Source organism: Python bivittatus, unplaced genomic scaffold (genome assembly GCF_059951505.1).
Source record: "Python bivittatus isolate LINGU-HERP-01145 unplaced genomic scaffold, Pbiv_v1 ctg000480_np1212, whole genome shotgun sequence".
NCBI classification, from domain to species: Eukaryota; Metazoa; Chordata; class Lepidosauria; order Squamata; family Pythonidae; genus Python; species Python bivittatus.
Window position 1 is genome coordinate 25863521 of NW_028277075.1, and position 22331 is coordinate 25885851.

Consider the following 22331-nt stretch of genomic DNA (forward strand, 5'->3'; position numbering starts at 1 on the left):
CAGAGTTTTGCCCTTTCCCCAAAGAAAGAAAAATAATGCAAATATTTATCTCTTAAAGTGGACATAGGATACTGATGTTTACAGAACTGGCCTGCTACTTTATTTAGCTTAGTGCTGCCTGATGATTTGCAATACTTTTCCAAAGTTTCAGATGCCAGGACTGAATCTGGAAGGCTCCCCTTTTTTAAAGCCCATCTCTTCCTCCTTCCCACAGAGGGGTATTACACTTCAGACTGAAGTTTCCAAGTCTGCTTTTTATGATTGAATAAAAAGACGTATCACGTGTTATCACAGCTCTCAGAAAGGTCTATAAAGCCTGAAACTGAAGCTATTTGTCAGTGGACCCGACAAATCTAACTCTTTAACTCTCTGTGTATTGTCGAAGGCTTTCACGGCCGGCATACGATGGCTGGTGTGGGTCTTCCGGGCTGTGTGGCCGTGTTCTTGAAGTTCTGTTTCCTAACGTTTCGCCAGCACCTGTGACCGGCATCTTCAGAGTGCAGGAGCACAGACAGGAGCGGTTCTCTCTGTGCCCAGCTCCTGGGCACAGAGAGAACCGCTCCTGTCTGTGCTCCTGCACTCTGAAGATGCCGGTCACAGGTGCTGGCGAAACGTTAGGAAACAGAACTTCAAGAACACGGCCACACAGCCTCTTTAACTCTCCCTTAAATTAGAGCCAAAAATTTAAAACAGGCAGATACATTAAAAAATTAATATTCATTTAAAGTTAGGTACGTTGGCCACCTTGAGTTAAAAGGCAGGATAAAAATATAATAATAATGCCAAATCCAGTCTAAACATCTGGCTGACTATGTGATCAACCATAATAATAATAATAATAATAATAATAATAATAATAATTGTATGCCTCCCAACTCTCAATGATTCTGGGTGGCTCATATGATATTAAACTGAACCATTTGAAAGCAATACACCACACACATCTTTTTCTTCTACCGTATTATGTAGTGATTACTTGTGCTATACTGGGGTTGGGGAAACGTTTTTCAAATCCCATGTAGGTCATGGGATAAACCTGAATGGCAACCTCTCAACACAATGTATCTCACTGTGTTACATTTTCAAATTGAATTATGTTGGTTTTAGAGTAATTAAATGGAGAGACTCATACATTTTTTATATATATATGTGTGTGTGTGTGTGTGTGTGTGTGTGTGTGTATAATAATTTTTCAGATTAGTATATTGGTAGCATAAAGGTATTCAGTTAAAGCAGATACACTTTTTATCATAATATACATCCCAAACTGATTGTGGGAATTAAAACTGAGAGTAGGTGGAGAGATGGAATTATTACCACGTATGCAACTTTGAATTCAGAGAAAAAGCAAGAAATAACTCTAAGAACACCTTGAAAGTGATTAGCCTCCTTTAAACAACAGATAAACTGTTGGTTGATAGCCCGTTTATAACACAATTTGGTCTACTGAGACACTATACCTGCATTTTCTTGACTTCAGGGAAATCTCCTGGTGAAATTTGATACTCTTGCTGCAGCTGGCGATAAATCTCAGGTAGTTTGTTGATCAGTTCCCTCTTTTTGTTTTCTTTTCCAAATACTGAAGGCATTTCCTTCTTCAGATGGCTGATTATATAAGCATGCACCTAAAAAGAGTATTCGTTTAAAAAGTATTTTAAAAAAAATACTTTTACATGCATATATACATACTTTTACATGCATATGTATATATTTCATATAAATAAATCAAGCCCACACATAGACGCGGGATCTTGTGAAGCTGAATCATGGGTGCTTAATGAAAATGATATCCCAAAATACCACAGACATAACTCTGAAAAGAATTAGCAGGTTCAAAATATACAACACTGGAATTAGAATCTTACATTATACTGAGGATATTACTAGATCAGGAAATTAGAGTTACGCATAAAATACAACAGACATGAAACTGCAGCAAGGTCCAGTGAAAATAATATTTGTATTTCTGGAAGACTTTCCCCAGAAAATGAGATCTGTAGTATTTCTACCAAACATTTATGTCTGACTATGTATGGAAGAGTGAGTTATAGAAAAAACTAAACTTAAGGATTGTCCAAGAAAAGATAGAAAAGAAGAGAAGAGACAGAAAAAAGAAAGGCTTGAAATAACCTGAAATCAGAACTGGAAACAATTTCTAAAAAAATGAAAAATGCATACTTTAGGAAGGTTCAGATTGTTTGTTGTGTTGAAAACTTTAAAAAAACTTAGATAAGTTATTAGTTTATGGATTAATAAGAAGTAACATGAGTTAGTACAAAAGAATTCCTGGTCTTATCTGCTCTATAGTATGATGGAAAGTGGTTTAGCTCCCACCAAAAAAAGGGTGTTCAACTGAGCAAAAAGTATGAGGATCCCCTAGACGGCAGGAATCCTTTCCCTTCAAATCCTGGAACTAGTGACTGTAGGAGGAAAGCCATATTATTCTATGGTAGCCAAACATCAGAAGGAATCTGGTTGCACTTTTTCAGATTCACCCATTCTATTAAAAGGCATAGACTTCCAGGAACTGTAGCTTACTTCTTTGGTTCATTTCATCATTCTGTGCATCTGATGCAATGAACTACAGTTCCTGAAAGCAAACGCCTTTTAATAAAATGGGTGAATCTGAAAAGGTGCTACCTGACTCCTCCTGATTTTTGGAATTAGTGACAAGTCTTTAGTCCCTTCAGCAGGAAACTAATTTAAGATGTAAATGAAAAGAAAATAATTGTTAAGGTATCAGAAATAAGTGCTTTTCCTTTTTCCTCCTAGGCTGAGGGGAAGGGGAGAATAAGGAGATTCTTTAGCTTCATAATCTTTTTCAATTATTGACAGATCGGATCTCTCTATCATTATCCTAAACATCTATTATTTACTGCAATAACCACATTTGGAAACCTCAGCAGGATGCGATAAACTTTAACTTTGGAATTATAGATTGGGAATACACACACACACACACACACCGCCATACGGGGGTGGAAGTATTAAAAGAAGGCAACAGAACCCATCAAAGCTGAGGTTCATTCATTCTTCTGCCTGAAAAGTATACTGCCAAGTTTCAATAAAGTTTCTGTTGTGCCTTTGCCAAGCTGGAATGGACTTTCCACTACATGCTATCCAAAAACACGCGGGAGCTTTTTAATATGATTGACTCTCCAACTCAAAATGTAAACAAGGAAATCTTGATGTATCATTTTTGTTACATGATTCAAATGCAGAGAAACTTCAAGTTTTAAGAGCAGAAGGAAAGAACATAACATGCTGTCACTCAAAAAAAGTGAATGAAATCATGTCCTAATTTTGAAACAAACAAGATGAAACAGCTTCCACCTATTCTTAATGCCCAGGAAAATTACAGGACAATGCCTGTGCCCGTCAGTACAAGTAAAGGGTCTTAATAATTATGTAAATAGAAGTTGCTCTTTGAAATATGCTAGCACAGAGTCTGTTCAAAATCCTTTACAAATATTATCTATATAATTCCCCCTTTGAGAATCAAGAATATTTTAGTTATGAGAAACAGGATGAAACAGTGACTGGAATGAAATCAGAAGAGTGTAGCATAATTAGCAAGAGAGTCACAGCTTCTATATTTAGAAACTACAATGGAAAAAAGCCAGGAGAAGCATTAAACTGAAACTACAACATTCCTTGAATACCATTATGAAGTGTAATGGGGGGGAAAAAAAACCAACCCAGAACATTCCTATCTATGAAAGATAAATCACATATTTACCATGGGTTGTAAAGCCACTGGAATTTTGATTTTTAAAATTTTTTAAAGTATTCAATTCTCAGTTCAGTGGCTACAAGTTCCACTCCTGCCTGTCTCCCTTGAAGCACATGATATCCAGTAACATCAAGCAGTTTATGCCAGATAGTGATAGAAAAGGCACAACCACAGATACAAGGAAAGAAGGACCAAGGCAAAGAAAGCAGCTGAAAACTGAATTAAGATGCCTAGATCAAGTTTGTATGCACAAAGTTATATTTTTATATTTATCAAATTGATCCAGCAAGTTTACACAAGTCTATTTCCTTTAAATTGTTACTGTCCCAGGTTCTGCAGTAATAAATGCCCGCTAAACTCTTCACACAAAAGGCAAATAAAATAAATTGTTTGCATCCCACTCCTTATTCATGTTATTGGCATTTCTCTGGCTGTGTGCAAAAAACTTCCAGCATTTTTTATGTGTGGGAGCTGAAAAGATATCGAGCCACCCTTCCCCACAAAAGGCCTAAAACCCAGCAGCCAAGATGCAAGATCGGACAGAAGATCCTGCAATCAGGGAATGGACTTCCCCCAAGTCCCACAGAACTGCAGCTGATTGGAAGTCTAGGATGATGCACATAAGGGTTCCCCAATTTATACTCATGACAACAACTCTATAAAATAGGTTGGTTCAGAGAGAGAAACTACTCCAAAGTCATCCAGTAAGGTCAATGGATGAGTGGAGTCTTGAACTTGAACCTCCTGAATCTAAATCCAAAGTCTTAACAGAATCCTGCATAACTGCTGCAGCTTAGGATGGGGGTGGGGGGGGGGAGAGAAGAAAAAACAAAACCTTTAAACATGTCTGATGTTAGACTGCTTTGTTATTTTGAAATAGGAAGATTGCATAGCTCTCTAAACAGTTTGATTTTGGTGGAGACATTTAAATGAAATGTTGCTACAGAAAGAAGCAATAGTAGAGGATTGTAAAAAGAAATTAAAAGAATTATTTGAAAATAATTTAGATAAAGGTACTGATTTAAGAATGGTTTGGGATGCAAGTAAAGCTTTTAGCTAGAGCGGGGATGCTGCAGGTTCTATTAATTAAGCAATGTCATCTGACAGGATTCAGTAAGTGTGCCTTCTCAGTGATGCTTCCTGGAATGATATCCCCTTGGAGATCCATATTGATGCCACCCTATTATCTTTCAGAAATTGCTTGAAAACCTTGTTCTCCCAGGCCTGGGGGTAGGATGGCTGTTTGAGGTTTGGTTTAGGTAATTTTTTGTTTTTCATGTTATGGGTTGGTTTTCCAGTCAGCCGCTTTTTTTCTTTGATGTAGGTTGTTTTCTAATTTTACTTCATTGTAAGCCCCCCCCCCCACCCCTAGGATATTCATGGAATTGGAAATTCTCATAATGGGATCTTAAATTAACTATTAAATTAACAATCATTAACAAAAAAGTTGTATTACACTATTTGCAAAATTATTAATGCTGAAAATTATAGCAATGTTTCTTGTTTGGCATTTTCTGTCCTCATAGAAATAATCCTTTAATAATGTATTGTAACAAGAATTTTTTTTAAAATTCTTTAAAAAAATGCATGGAGATTCCTGAGTACCATTAAAGCCATAATTTTGTCAATGGTAGAGGAAAAGGAAAAGGAAAAGGAAAAGGAAAAGGAAAAGGATGTAACTGAAGCTGTGAAATGTCAGGACAAAAATATTTTAAAGGGAGAAAGAAAATAGTAACACCTCCTGAACATTCTACCACAAAGAGATTGGATTCCTTTTTCATCAACACACTAGTCTACTAGGTATCCATTTCTCCTGCACTGAAAATTAAACAATAATCACCATAATGATATTTATGTGACTTTGTATAGATCACCTATTATCACACCGCAGATGAAGATGGCAAGTCAACAAATCAGCCACATTAGTCAGAAGCTACATATTACACCCCATTTTACCTTTGCAAGCCGTGACCTCTTGATTAGGTCATTCAGTTTTCTCACTGTTGCCTTTTGTGGAAGATTCTGAATGTCTTGGAACAGATCTTGTGCCTCTGCCTCAAACAATTTTCGGTTCTCTGTGTTTTGCAGGGGCTGGGCCCAAAAAGAACCAATATAAACTCGCAATACCTCTGGGGTATTAATAACTTTGCCCAAGGACCACATGAGTGCACCATATACTCTCATTAACTGCTGGGTGTCCACTTGGTCAGCCTTATTCAACACCACCCGTATCTTGTCATCCTGACCCCGAAATGCCTTGATTGCTTCTGAGAATTCATCAGAAATATCAAGTTTATGTGCATCAAATAAAAGGATGATACGATCAACCCTCTCAGCAAACCACTGCAGGACATGACAGAAGTCGTAACCTGAAAAAAGACAATAAATAGGAAAAGGTGATGTAATATGATTTTGCTCACAATTCTTCAACACAAGATTTGTGGGATGAAGCAGGACAGAATTTTACAGTGCTTGAATGAGTAGCAGGTTTCAGGTACTGCAAAGGCGGGAAGTTCAGCCTTACTCTGTGCTGCAAATAACTTTCATGAAGAGCTACTCAGAAAGACTGTTCATAGCTTTATGTTGCTGAACATGAATCTAAAACGAATGTTAGTAATGATAAAAGAAAAAAAGAATTACCCAGATTGTCAAGAATGCAGAGAATACTCTGCACATACACTGGGTGCCACAAGCATGTATCTTATACCAAACAATGAACTCCATAGTTACAGACAGGATTTTCCTAGCTATGTTAAATGCTTTTTCTTCTATAAATGACAGGAATCAGAGCTGGCTCCAAACTTTATTAAACTTGGTAACACATCACAGCCCAGCATGGCAGCAATCTATTGCAACTGGGGGTTCCTGTTATTTATACACTCCCCCATGATTCAGCCAGTACTTTTGGGGTTAAGCATTACTAAATTTGCTGAAGTTGGTGCTGCCCTTGCAAGGGGAAAAAGAAAACGAAAAAGGAGCAGACTATAAAACTGAAGGAGGGAAGAGAAAGAGATAGACTCAGGGAGATAATGAACTAAAATGCCTTGGATGAGGAAAATAATGGACTCATTTGAGGCATGGTATTTTTGGCAGATACCCAATTATGCTAATTTCTGAAGTTCTCAGGTATTGAACTTAGACCTTCAGCGCACAAAGCATGTGATTTATCTTTATGTTATTTTCAACTTGCAGCATTATAAAAAAGAAAATGAAACTCCCAAAAGCAGCATATGATAGAACCATGAGTTCACAGAGATGTCAGTTAACTATTAATTAACTATGAATTTTACAGGATACACTTCAGAACGAAACATACAAAAGCCTTTCAAAAATCTGAAATCACTGTAGAAAAGTACAGAAATCAGTTATACCCTTAATAAAATCAATCTAATAATGCAAAATATCTTAACACCTATTGCCACAGATGCTTAAGTTCTTAGCGTCAACTTGTACTTGTCTACTATTAAAAGAAAATTCTTCTGAATCAATTGGCCTCTTGTTGTACTGTTGTCTGATAACACAGTCTTATCATTAACCCACACATGAACAGCTGGTATCATTATGCTTCTAGTGCACAACTGCAGCCATCATGCAAAAATGTGAACATGTAAAATTGTTATCAGTTATCACAACTACAATAAAAAATGTAATCATATGAATACTTCTATTATTGAAATCAAAATACATGCATAATTTTGGCTGAACAGCTTCCATTTTTGCACTGTTCTGAAGCGCTTTAAATTAATTAATTAATTATTATAGTAACAATAAAAGACCAAAGAGAGCAGACAGTATTTTGGGTTGGGAGATTTTCTGACAGATGGAAAGGTTATATTACAATATCAGCAAATTAGTTAAGAGAGTTGAAGCAGAAGAAAATAGCAACCAAAGATATACACTGGGTGATTTTTAAAGAGAGATACTGTTTTCTTCCTCTTGTTTTGTTGTTGTTGCCGTTATTAAGGCTGTTCCTTCCTTCCCTAGTTCAATGGCTGGTCATTGTTATAAATTTGGTTTAATATTTCAAATATAATTGTGTACTTTATTATTATTAGGCACTTTGAACACTATTTTATTAGAAATGCAGGAATATTAATTTCATAAATAAAAAAATAATCAAATGATGGAGTTAACCAAATTTGATTAGGTATTGGTGTCACTTCAGAATCAGTGCAATGTTTTCTAAGTAGGTTAATATTATAAAGCCCTATCAAAACTAAAGTACAAAACCTACATGCTGTTATTGGTATGCCTTTTGATATTGTCGAAGTTGTGCACATGTTCTTTCAGTTCTGCCCTATTTATACTCTTATTAATAAACAATTTCATCAATAGTCGTCTTCTCTAATTTGTGCTTTTCATGTATTGGCACTATAACTTCCTATATCTTTGTCAACGTGCTGGGAATTCTAGCCCCAACATACGTGGAAGGCTCCTATTTGGAGTTAGATATGATAGCAGTTTAATGCATCTACCTGTATATACTACTAAAACTCTCATTGTGTTTATCTGATTGTCCCCTCAAACAGTGCATTGTACCACAACAATTTTTAAATCAAGGTATCTAAATCCGCTAACTTGAAAAATGCGTAAAAAATCCGGGACCCATTACTCCTGTGGAGTTGAAATTTCCACGATGTTCAGACCAGTTTTATTTGCAAAGCTGTGGCCACTGCAAGCATCCCCGTGGTCATGTGACTGTAATTTCTGACATCAGCAAAGTCAATGGGGAAGCCTGCAGGAAGTCAGAAGTCACTCCCACTCCCACTGCTTTTTTGCCTGCCCATGGCCATTCTGTTTATCTGTTTAGGTAACACTGACTTATTATTGAAATTTGTTTGCCACTACAATTATTTTTCTATTCATGTTATATACTCTTCTTAGATGATCACGGGACTGTCCAGCATTGGGGTAAAAAATATGGTCAGCCTAAAATTTAATGTTCATTCTGGTCACATCAGACTGCACTACCTTTCTCTCAAAGGATGACCCAACAGGTCACAGGGTTATCTAGTTATTTTTAAAACAATTCTGCCAAGTTATTTTTAATGGCTTGGATTAATAAATGTAATAATAGGAACTCAATATAATAAAACTATGCATATTGCATTTACATTGTAGTCTTAAGCATTAGAACTGCTTCACATATACTGTGGGGCAAAAAAGTATTTAGTCAGCCACCAACTGTGCAAGTTCTCCCACTTAAAAAGATGAGAGAGGCCTGTAATTTTCATCATAGGTATACCTCAACTATGAGAGACAAAATGGGGGAAAAAATCCAGAAAATCACCTTGTCTGATTTTTAAAGAAAAAAGAACTGCTGCCAAAGAAAGGGGGCATATATTTTTGTATCCGAAAGGGAAGCTCACCTCTACTGATGCGCTGTTTCTCTCCTGAAAGAATGCCAGGGCTATCTATAATGCTGATGCTCTTCAGAACCTGATTGGGTAACTGAGCACACATGAACCTACATGGAAAAGAGAAAACCCTGGTTATCTATGCACATTTTTTTGTCAGAAGAACTAGGTCTTTCCCTCTATCGAAACTACCAGTGACAGACCTCCTCACCCAGAGCATGAAAGGTGGTGTTTCATTTTGTCTGATTTCTGCATATGAAAATGATTCCAACTTTCAGTCTCCTACACATTTGGAGAGCATTGAGGACTCTCCATAAGAGGGAGAATCCTGCTTAGAACAGGATCCTGTTTTGCATGGAGAAATTGTATATGAATATGGTGATTCACATGTAGGGCCCTTATCACATTCATATGGCCATGCATGGTCACTGGGCATGATTGTAACTCCCACTCCAACATGTGTGATCCATATTCAATGATCAGCCTTCCTGTCAGAAAACAAGAAGCGCTGTATTATTTTATTGCTGGTGTTTTCTTTTTCGAAATATCCAAAATAAATAAAGATGGGTCAATCTTTTTTCCTAAAAAAACTCCAGATCATCTTTATGGTGCTTATAATTGATGCAGTTATTTGTAACTTGGTTTTAGGCTATCAAGGAAATTATGTACATGTATGTCTATGATAAATATACACAATAAATATTTTAAAAACAAAAGTAACAATTTCTGGGATATTTCCATGAGTTTATCCGTTATCCTTTGGGGATAAAGAAGGGAGCCAAGCAGGCTTACTGTCTTTGCCTGTCTAGTGGTGTCTTTCTTCAAGGATTCCCTCCATAGAGTGGTGGTAGATTAATAGCTGGGAAGAGAGAAGAATCCAGATATCTAAGAGATAGATTTCCCCTAAGGAGCTCAGAGTTGTTTTAAACTCCCATCAATTCCAACTGTAGATGTCCCTATCAAGATGATAGCACTTGTAGAGAAACACACAGGAAAAGGTACATAATATTGCCATTAACCGGAGATGGATAAATGAAGATAGATAGTACAATGAATACCTGAAATTTCATTTTTCAAATCCAAAAATAGATTTCTCTAACTTGGCCAGTTTTAACTGTGCTGGATTATAACTCCAATAGCTAGTTTATCTGGGATTGACAGATATGCTGTTCAATACAACTGGGAAGCATTACACTGTAGAAAAATGTATGATATGATAATGAAAACAGAGGAAACTAAGGGACTGTTCCCATTCATTAAAAAAAAAGAAATGTGATTGAAAAATTAGAGGACACATATGGCTATGGACAAATGTTAAGCCAAATTCTACACAAGATTTATCTACATATTGGTGCAAAGTTAAGATGATCCAATTAATAAACAAAAACATTAAAATGAATTGTGATGGCCACATTATGTCTTCCTTTTTGTACTAATTATTTCATTTATTTAACAATATTATAAGCTATGCCTTATAATATATAAGCTATATGCCATCCATATAGACTGGGTGATGTACAATACATTAAAATACAATTTAACAATATATATTTAACAATATTTATAAGCTATATGCCATCCATATAGACTGGGTGATGTACAATACATTAAAATACAATAAAAAGCAAAACAAAATAATAAAATGATCAGCTAAATACTAGATGATGGGTTTTACAGCTTTTTCCATTTGGAATGATTCTTAATATTTTCTGCAGTCTTTTTACTAGGCTATGAAAAAAAAAAGCTTTACAAAATCAAGTAAAGAACAATACAATTGAAATATATTTTAAAAATCATTGATATTGTCCTCCTCATGCACTTATTGGCTGGCTAAAATAAAATCAAGTGTTATGAGAAGACTGTGTCCTTTATATCATCTAAACAATCACACTGTGTTTTAAATTTTCTGGATGCCAAGTGATGTAGTAGTGGCAGGTTTTACGTGAAAAACAAGAACTGCAGTTATGTATGGAGACAGCACTGTAATATACTCAAGCTATTGTGAACAATTATGGACAATAAGAAAAGAGATAAGAGATTTTTCAGTAGTATATAAATAAGCCGTTTGGATTCTAAATTAGAATTATTTACAGCAGTTTGTCTTTTTAGGAAAGCAGCAGAGACATATTTCATTGCATTATCCCTGAATTCTTGCTGGGCTACAAATCAAATGTAAGAATCAGCATTTAAAAAAAAAAAAACTTTTCTGGGCTGATAAATACACCACCAGGGAACAATATTTTAATTGCGTTAGATTAGAACAAAAGCCAATTAAAGTTCTTTCCAGGAAAAAAAGAAAAGAAATTGAAAAGTTTTAGGAGGAAAAAAACAGCAAAACTGACCTGGCTTTGCCATCTGGGCTGGGGATCAGAGAATTGTGTGGAGTCCATAAAATGGCTGCACTGTTCTTGACTGGCTGTGCTCTCCTGGTGGCTGAACTGTATGGCTTTTAATTGTTTAATGGTTTTTAACATTTGTATTGTCTGTATGGCTGTTTAATTTTTTAAATTCTTTAGCACTGTTTATGTTTTAATTGTAAGCTGCCCAGAGTCACAAATGTGAGATAGGCAGCTATATTGAATGAATGAATGGATTTTTAAAAAAAAGCTGGAAAGGACTTTTTACAGAACCAAATACATTTTTGTCCCTTCTTCCCTTCCATTTGACTTAAGCCACAAAAGCAGAACCAGGGTTTAGGCACAGTTTCAAGGCAAGAGAAAATTGGGAGAAGTGACTGTGAGCACTAGAATACTGATGAAGTAAGACAAGGAAGAGTTTTGAGGTTTCCTTTCATTCTTCTCATGAGAGCAAAATGGGAGCCTGTGGCTCTGATTCTGGAAAGAGTGAGGCAAAGAGTGGCTCTAACTTTAGGAGTGAGGGATATATGAAAACCAATCTCACAAATCTATACTTCACAGTGTATTTTATTCCTTAAGTAGCTTTGTTTTTTTAAAAAAGTAAAGCTAAGGGGCATTTTAGGGTGACCAGAATAGGCAGTGGAACCCCTTTACTCTTTGCATATTTGAGTGATAATCAATCTTATTACCTGTTCATCTGGGAACGCAATGTGGTGTATACAGAACTCCCTCCACCATTTTTTTCCCATAATTATAAATATGAGAGGTAGACAGCTAAGAAACAGTGATTGGTTGAAGTCATCAGTGTATTTCTGTGAGTAAGGGCATGGGCTTGAACCTGGATTTCCCCAATCCTAGCCCAATACCTTTTTGTCCCACTAAAAAGACTAGAAAACTCTTTCAAAATGTGCAGATTATGTCCTACAACCCGAAAAATACTGCTCCATATAAGTCTGCTTACTAACTTCTTGCCTTTTTATATTTCAGTCCCCCTTACATGAATCTTGAAAATGATAGAAAATGACATTAGAGACAAATTCCCATTATTCTAAGTTACCATATATTTTATTAGCTTTCGCTTAAAATGTTACTATTTATTACAACAATTCTATGGACATATTTGCATGAGCCTATAAAACAAAGAAATTTATGACTTTTTTGGAAATGTACATGTCTGTATATGTCATGCTGGTTGGAAGACAAGAGGCTAGAAATGGTCCACAGAAATGTGATTATTCAACACTACAAAAATGTTGTTAAATATATGCATAAATACACAGTCACAGAATTTAAAAACTAGCACACAGCCTTTCCTTACCTATTCAAGAATGCATTTCCAAAACGACTGAGTTTGCGGAATGGTTTCTTGGGATCCACAACAAGAGCGTTTCCTGGAGTACTCCCTTCAGTGTCTCCATACATGACAGCAATAAAAGAATCTGTAGTTGGTTCAGGGCCAATTCGCATTCCTGGAAAGTCTTGCTCTAAGAGGTACCTAATTGTGATGCAAAATATAGTAAAACAATATTAAAAACAAACTGAGAAGCAAAGCTCTAAGGTCTAACCAAATACAGATTTCCACAACTATGGCAACATGAAGACATCTTCTATATTTCCATTTCTAAGTTAGCAAATTTATCAGTGCTCTCAAAATCTATGAATAAAATAAGTCTGCATTTAGTGGGGTACAGAAATAAACATGGATTCTGCTACCATTCAAAAGAGATTTGGCCAACTGGTTTAATATTAAACAAATAATGGACATATGTTTTTAAATAATAAAATACATTGGAATAAAAGACCAATCATTAATATTTATGATAATAAACATGCTAGTTATTTTAAATTAAAATAAATACAGCAGAAATTTTAAAGCTAAGTTTAAAGGCCATTCTGCTAAATTACTAATCAAATTAATCAGCTAGCATCTGAATTTTTTCATTTTTATCTATATTACCAAATTTATCATCAGTGGCTTCCCCTTCCTGTTCACCTAAACAGTGAGCCAACTCTTGATGTCTTACATCCTTTTCCACTTTTTATTTGAAATACCCAGACAGGAGAGGAAATGTTTTCAACTATACCATTCAATTTGCCTATGAATGCTGCAGAACTAGGGGACAAATAACTTTTACCCATTAATACATGAAATACATACTGAAATGTTTATGAATCAGGCTGCTACCTATATAGTTATTTTCTTGGCTTCATAAAATAAGGCCAAGTGACAAAGTTTGGCAAATGCATCAGTGCAAAAAAAAAAAAAAAAGTATATAAAATGACTACTTGGCAGATCTTTCCCCAAATGCTTATTATTATTTTCTTCAAGGGATTACATAAATACTAGTCTTTAACAGCTGTAATAAAAACTAAAGTAATCCAATTCTGATAAGTCAAGCAGCATTATTTCCTTTTTTTTTCTTCAAACAATCTTGTGTAATTCACATGACAGCGATTTCCTCTCTATCCACATCCCAGAGACAATTACCTAGAAGTATGCTATTATCTGTTTCCTCCTGTAGTCACAGAGAAAATAAAGCCAGAATAGGAGACACTGAAGAACGAATGGCATTCTATTTCAGTACTGGGGCCATAAATTCCTATAGTTCTCAACCAGCATTTGAAGAAGTCCAGGCTGGGAAAACCTATTCTATTATATATTTCCAAGAAAAAGAAAAATTACAGATAGCAAATACCTATGCTATAATACTTTATACAGATAATTTACAGTTCTTTGGAATATTTCATGCCAACCCATTCCATGCCCACACCTTGAGTGGGTTCCTGGATTCACACCTTTACCTAGATTCAAGAAATACACCTGGACAGTACTGCACATTCAGTGGGGTTCCTTTCAAAATGTTAACTAGTATAATATAGCTGCAAAGCGGTTTACAAATACATTTAGAAATGATGTAGCCTCATTATTTAAAATGAATCACTGGCTGTCAGTTTATTTATGGACATGTCAAAATGCTATTTTTCAGCTTCAAAGCCTAAGCATCTATAGCTATAATAGGTAAAGTTTGTCAATTATTTTTGCAGCAAACTGTATGGATAGTTTTCTACTCATCCTTCTCTCAAATAGGCAACATACCCAAAACACCTAAATCAAGCAGAAATGATAAAAAGTTGGCACAAAGTATTTAATATGTGCATCACAAACAGATGAATGGAAATTTTTAAATGGCTGAACAAGGTTGGGAAAATCATACTGAGCATATAAAACAAGATGCTGGCTTGCGACTAAGTGAATGAGGAGATAACTAGCACTGTTGGACAGAGGATTTTTAACAGAATGAAGGAACTGATAAGCTGAAATGTCAACAAGAAAACTGTCTCAGAGTATTGTGAGACGCTGATATAGGGTGTTTTCTCAGTAACAAAATAATTTTTTTCTTATACTAAAGATCTTCTAAGGTTGCAAATTACAATAAAGAGGCTGCTAAACAACTGTGATTAGGAAGGAGATGGAAACCTTGTAGAGAGAGAGAGAATCACAAAAGGAAGCTCTGAGGGCAGAGACCCCTGTACTGCAAGAACCTAAGTAGCAGGGATACCATGCGAGATGTACTGATACATGCTGTGATTGTGGGCATGATCTGAATGCAGAATCGGACTGCCAAGAAGTAAAAACTGTGAGATAAAGTCAACAACTAGAAGAATCAGCGTTTGGAGCTGACCAACCAAGAAGGTACACTAAAGAAGCATGAGCACTCTAAACATCAGCCTCTCCTTTGAAAGAGCTACATTTAAGACAGACCACTTAGCAATATGTTTGAGTGCATGCAGTACAGGTAGTCCTTGGTTAATGACCATTCATTCAATGACTGCTTGAAGTTATGACAGTGCTGAACAAGGAGACTTACGACCGGTCCTCGAAGTTGCGGCTGTCGCAGTGTCCCTGCAGTCACATGATAGTGATTTGTGTGCTTGGCAACCAGCTCACAAGCGTCCCACAGTCATGTGATCACCATTTGTAACCTTTACTACTAGTTTTTTTCTTAAAATAATTTTGTTAAAGTTTTAAAAATGAAGGTAAAAACTAATACAAACTAATATAAAGTAAGGAAGAAAAAAAGAAAAAGAAATCAAGAAAAAAACCAGAAGTGCAAGAAAGAAAGAAAAAGTAAAAAAAGTAGAACAGAAAGAAAAAAGATACAAAGAAATGGCTTCCGATCTACTTTACAGCAGTTATAACTACAATTATAAATTTACCTCTTTCTCTAAAGTCACATCATAACTCTCTTCTTTCTATAGTCTATCCTGTCTAATCATCAAAACCATAAATCATAAGTTCATTTTTTTGGTTTTACACAAAAAGGCCTTAAGGAGTTTCTAGTCAGCACTATATGTAAATATTGTCTTTTCTCTAATCAAAGAAGTCAATTTGGCCATCTCAGCAAGTTCCATCATCTTCACCAACCATTCCTCCATTGTAGGTATTGCCAAATCTTTCAATCTTTTAAGAACAATTATATCTGTATTATAAGTCTTCAGTCTTGTCTTAAAATGCTGCTGCAAAACTTGATCTCTTGTCTTCTTCCTGGGAAAGTGCACCAAGACATCCCTTGGAACATTTCTTATTCTTGCAAATTTTGTATTTATTCTATATACTTTATCAATTTCTGCCTCTGTATCCTCCTCATCCCATTCCAAAAATTTGCTAAAGCTTTAATAACTCCTTCTCTAATATCTTCACCAGAATCCTCTGGAATTGCTGTAAATCTCAAACAAAATTCCTTCTTTCTCAGTTTCAGTAGTACAAAATTATCTAAGTCTCTTTCCAGCTCTCTGTTTATAATTTCTGTCTTATTCTCCAGAATTTCCACTTTCTCATTAATTTTACATCTCCAGACACTTGTTTTACAGAGCTTTCCATCTTCTTAACTTCTTTCATATCTTCTTTCATCTTTACAAGTCTTTCATCCATTCTTTTTTCAAAATCTGTCAATTTAGTATCAAGTGATTCAGATAACTTATTCCTCAAACATTGTCTGAAACAAATCAGGTGTAATTCCTCTCTCTGCAGGTTGCTCTAGCAATCTTCTCCTCCCTTCTGCTATTTTTGCTACTTTTCTGGTGGTTGCCATTGTAATATTGTAATCTAAAAGTGAAAGTGTCTCAATTGCAAGGGAAATTGCAAGCTTCCTCTCCACCAACCTTTTTTCCCCTTTTTGTCTTCCTGTACTCTTAATCTGTTTGGTCTAAAATGGCACTTTGTAGTTACAGTCAGCATCACAGTCTGGCTCATATTATCTTTATCTTTTATTTGTAAAATCCATCAATTATCTGCACTTTTTAACAGTAAACAAAACACATTCCCATGAAGGTCTGGTCCGTTGTTTTAATTCCAATTTGTTTAAAAGTACTTTCACCAAAAAGTAATCTTTCAAAATTACTATCCTCTTTAATGTTTTAAACTTTCCTACATCCAATCTTTGTTAAGCTTTTTGCCAAAAGTTTTTAAAACTTTGAAACCTCCCCCTTTTTCCTTTTTAATCCAGAAAGAATGTTGACTCACCAAGTGGATTTCTGTTATCCTGCCACTCAGAAAATCTCCCTTTAGCTGTAAAGTGATTACATCTGAGAGTATTTAAGAAAGTGAGGCTTTGAAATCCCTTGACCTGAGAAAATTGAAATCCCTCAATTCACAGCCGCTCAACTCATGAAATGATCGCAAAAAACTCAATTCCTGCAGTCTCCTCAGGAGGAGCAGCTGTCTAGAGTGCACATGGGCGGTCTCAAAACCTTTTCTTGTCTGGAAAAACTGTGCTGGCCAGAATTCATCATCTGGCCACCGATTGCCACTGCAATGCTATCCCACTCCTTCACCGACATCTAGTCTGTCACAGATACTCACCTGGAAGCCTTCACTGCTGGTTTCTGACAAGCAAAGTCAATGGGGAAACTGGCAGAAGGTCATAAATAGTGATCACGTGATGTTGCATTTAACGACCATGCGGGATTTGCTTAACAACTACAACTACTAGAACTGCCATCGTAAGTCAGCAGTCATGTGATGTTGGATTTTACGACTGCATCATTTAGTGACAGGGTTCCCAGTCCCAATTACCATAGTTAACTGAGGACTACTTGTATGTAGCATTATTGTTACTAACCAAGTTTTAAATACATCTTTTAGAGACCAAGTGGGTGGTTGAAACTCCCTCCCCTTTTTACATCATCTGATGCCAAATCTGAAGACCTATAAATGCTTGGTTATGAAAAGTTTGTTTTTCTTCATAGTTCTGAATAATGGAACATTTGTTATATTTTAGTTTAATAATCTGAGGATCTGTCTTTTTAATTTTTATGAAAACTAGGGAAGGTACTTGTGAAATTTAAAATATATTTATATATGAATGACTATAATAATTGGTCAACATTCTATTAATGTCTATAATATTATTTGTAATATTTCAAAATCAATTTTTTAAATAAAAGTTAGATGTTATAGCTTGGCTATGATATAAAATACAACAATGGTAGAGTACTTAAAGATGCAGAAAAATTGATAGTAAATATTACTAAGCAAGTAAACAAGTTATGTCTCATTGACAAACAAGATTTTGGGTATATGTAAAACTACACAGAAAGCACAGCTATTAAATCAGGTATTTTTTATTATCTTTATGTAGTGAAAGTTAAGGCATTAAAACAGTTCATTTATATTTTTTCTGTACAAAGGAATTGAAAATGAAAGCCTTATTTTAAAATTCAGTCTTTAGGACTTTAAATTCAGTCCAAGGTTTATATAAAAAATTAGTCATTAGATTTTAGATTAACATCTTAAATAATTTTTTTTTGTTCATTTTGAAAACAACTTCCATAAAAAGGTAGAAGAATAAAATATATTTAGCAGAAAACCCCAAACCCACACATTGGCAGAATCAATTTTGTGATCTGAACCTGGAAAATCACTACTGTATTTCGGTTTGAATACATTTGAAATTAATTCAGATTCAGCCTAGAGTTTGTTTTTCTTTTTAAAGCACACTATTCTGTGAAAAACTATAATACAAAACTTCAACCACAGACTCCTTAAAATGGCACAAAATGATTCCTATAACACCCTTCACAACAGAAACCAGAACCTTCAGTTCAGTCAACATCAGTCTCTCTGCTCTTTGGACTTAAGCCAGTTCACCTTCCAACAACATCAGTAAATCCAAATATAAACAATTGGCAGTATATATTTCCAAAGAGAGAACAATGGTTCTTTGGGCAATTTAAATTCTAGCACATTAACTGTGCTAAATGTTTATTTCACTATCCACTGAAGAAATGAATGTGTCAACTTTGAGTTAACAAACTTCTTATCTTGAAGTTAAGTATAGAACTTGTTAGGCTATCTATTGGGTGTAAAACTAAACTTGTAAAAAGAGAAAGAAGCAGCAGATAATTGAATAATGATTGCCAGGAAGGAAAAGCACTTAAAACAGTAACAACATTTTAACTGGACTTCAATTCCCATAAAACCCATACAATCCATACTGCCTTGGACATGAAGGCCAAAAGACCTGGTGATTACCAGGTTGAAAAAGACTGTATTTAATATCAGTCCATTAGCTGAGGAGAGACAATGAGAGGAGGCGGAATGAATGTACTGAGTATTTATCACAGGAAAAGGAAGCACTAAAGTAATATAGATGACATAGAAAAGGTAAAAACTGTATCAATGTTTCCTCAAACTGTGCTCTCCTGATGTGTTGGTATTACAAGCACTAGAAATCTGGGATTACAGCCCAGGTGTCTGGAGGATACTACTTAAGGCCATTCATGAAATATTTAGTATTGAATTACAGTTAAAGACATAAATGTGATGTTAAATTATATTCCTAAACTTTAATTTAATTTGTAATTTAATGGCAAGCTTTATTTCTATCGAGCCTGCGGCTCAGCAAAGAGATAATTTTATGTAAATAGAAGGAAATTTATCTTCTTGATACTAAGAAATGGATTCAGGATATGAGCCTCAGTTGTTTTTGAAATTTTTATATTTTAAAAATGAAACAACGAAGCAATATGTTTCTATCTAGGCTAAATTTAATGACAAGCTAAAGGGCTATATTAATCCCATATTGAAACAAATGTACAGTGGAACCCCGGGTTACAAACGCCTCTGTTAACGAACTTTTTGGGTTATGACCAGCTCTGGCTGCAAAAATTTACCTCGATTTGCGAACTCCGCCTCGGGGTACGAGCAGGATACGCGGCCATTTTCCCTCCTGTGACACGGTCCGCGGCCATTTTCCGCCCCTGACGCGTGGTCCGCGGCCATTTTTCCGCCCCTGATATGTGGTCTGTGGCCATTTTCCGCCCCTGACACATGGCCCGCAGCCATTTTTCCACCCCTGACATGTGGTCCGTGGCCATTTTTCCACCCGAGACGTGGTCCGTGGCCATTTTTCACCCCTGACACGTGGTCGTAGGGAGGGGGACTCTCCCTCCAAGCAATAGCCGCCTCCCTGTCCTCCATGCCAGAACGGATTAACGGTAATTACATTGAACCTTATGGGAAAATTTCCTTCGGGTTGCGACCAATTCGGGGTGCGACCAGAGTCACGGAACGAATTAAATTCGTAAGCCGAGGTTCCACTGTATATTATCTGGCCTGGGGTGGGGAGGGAGGTCATCAGATGTGGGGTTGGCCAGCCCCCTAGAGGCCCAGTGTTGCTACCATTAGCCTCCTGGATTTCTTTTCCTTTTATTTTTGTAAACGTATCTTGTTATAAATTTTAATTGTACATTTATTTATTGTTTTTGATATGTTGTGAGCCGCCCAGAGTCCCCCATTGGGGGGAGATGGGTGGGGACAAGTTTAATAAATAAATCAATATTATGCGTATCTTTTTTATTAGTTTTTTTCTTTGCTCTCCTGTCATATTTATAGCTAAATTTTAATCACTATAATGTATATAAGATATTTTTCAATTGTATACCTACCACTGTTGTTCTTGTAGTTGTTCGTATTGCACTATAAAAAAATTTATAAAGCCTGTGGGTTGTGAAATATAGCTTCCTTTCAGGTTATTTTTCATTATATGGATCATAGAACATTCTCTGTGCAAATTGCAACCAAGTATGAAAAACAGTACAGGACAATATTGAAAAAGGCAAATTGAAGGTGGCTTGTAATAAATTCTACCTGCAAATACATATATTGGGAGATTTATGTGTACGCACATGCAATATTGCCAGAATAATGAGAGATAATAAAGCTCTAGATTCCATTAAGAACTAGCTTTAAAAGAGTATTGAAAAATATTTTAACTTAAGGCTACTTGGAAAGATAATGAAGATTAAAAAGCAATTAAAATATTATTCAGCTGTCTTGAGGCACTGACCCAGACAAAAGTGTATATCAGAAATACATTTATATTGATGTTTAGAGCAACACGGTGCCAAAAAAAGTTATATCTAAATAGGTATGTTCCCCAACACATTCTCAACAAGGGCTACAAGAGAACAATCACAATTGACGTACCTCTGTATGTGCCAAGTTAAGCCTGATGGTCTCCTACTCTACCAAAGACTTACCCTGAAACTTGTCTTCAACTTCTACAGCAGGTTGCAAAGCCTGACCTCCAGACAGCATGTAATGTTCAAAGTTAGAGTTTTCTGGATTTTCTTTTTTAAATTATTTTTTAACTTTTATTATGCAGGAAGTAATAGGGTAACAATTTTTTAAAAATTCATACTTTTCTGTGTACAAATTCATATACCACACATTATTTTCTGTATTCAGCCGTACAGGAAAGATGTACGTTCAATTTATAAAACATTACAAATGCTAGTAGATCAGATGAGTATCTTCAGCTAGACAGAAACACTATTGTAACAGTCTAATTCTATTAAAATTAAATGCCTCCTAAGGGCATTTCCATTCACAAAGGGTGGTTTCACATGTTGCACAAAGCCATAATAGGATTTGTAAACCGCAGTTTACAGTTGAGAATGCCAAGGGTGGTTAGTTCAGATCACTGTGGTTAAACAAACCATGGCTTACTGCAATGCATGATCATGTCACAGGGGACCATATTATTTCCTAGACAATGTTCACACTTGACTACACATAAGCTGCTATAGGTGAGTTATGATATTTGAATCCTTCTTGGCCTAGTCGTCATTTTTAATATCGTAGCTGGGATCGGGCAAGTAGAAGTCAAACAGAAAACCTGGTGTGTGTTGGACCATATGTCACTTTTCCAACAGATACACAGTTTTTAGCTAGTTGGCTAAGAGAAGGTATGGGTAGACCCACCTCCTCCCAACACAAATCCCGCCAGGTGAGGAGGGAAGAGAGATGCGGCACACAGTTTAACCTTGGGCTCCACCGAGAGTTAGAGGCGCCGATTGACGCCTGAAGCAGCAGGAAGGAAACTCCCCGGCCCGCGCTGACGCACTATAATCGTTCCGGGAGGAAGCCGCGAGCGCGCTTTTACCTGATGAAAGTGGTCTTCCCGGTGCTGTACTGACCCACGAGGAGCACCATGGGCTTGTTGTCGAAGTCAGCGTCCTCCAGGGCGGGTGAGTGGAACTCATGAAAACGGTAATGCTCCTCCAACGGCAGCAGCTTCTTCGAGTAAAGCTCCTTCAAGCCGCCAGTCACCGTCTCCACCACGTCCTCGCCCTCGCCGGGCCTTTGGCGCCCGCTCTGCTTCAGCCAGCTGAACATGCCGATAGTCGCTGCTGGCGGCCGCTCCCCAGCCCCTCGCTCGCTCGTTCCCCCGCCTGGGTTGCCACCAGACTGAAAGGCCGAGCCGGCAAGCGGCGAACCCCGCCCTTCCTGGTTTGCTCTGCGGTTGCTTCGCTCAGGGGGAGGGACGTCCCGGGGCGGAGGCTGGAGGCGCCGCGGAGCCCTGCTCCGTGTCTCCCTCC

The 22331-nt window shown here is 36.5% G+C and overlaps 1 protein-coding gene across 1 annotated transcript in view; it reads right to left on the reverse strand.

Moving 5' to 3' along the window:
- Window positions 1-22331, reverse strand: part of EHD4 (EH domain containing 4) — a 31659-nt gene extending 9328 nt beyond the window's left edge. The window contains exons 1-5 of the mRNA XM_088145505.1: window positions 21896-22331; window positions 12766-12942; window positions 9103-9200; window positions 5690-6102; window positions 1461-1625 (exon numbers count right to left, since the gene is read on the reverse strand). Of these exons, the coding sequence (XP_088001631.1) occupies window positions 1461-1625; window positions 5690-6102; window positions 9103-9200; window positions 12766-12942; window positions 21896-22128 (1086 nt within the window). The 5' untranslated portion in view covers window positions 22129-22331. The remainder of the gene's footprint in view (window positions 1-1460; window positions 1626-5689; window positions 6103-9102; window positions 9201-12765; window positions 12943-21895) is intronic.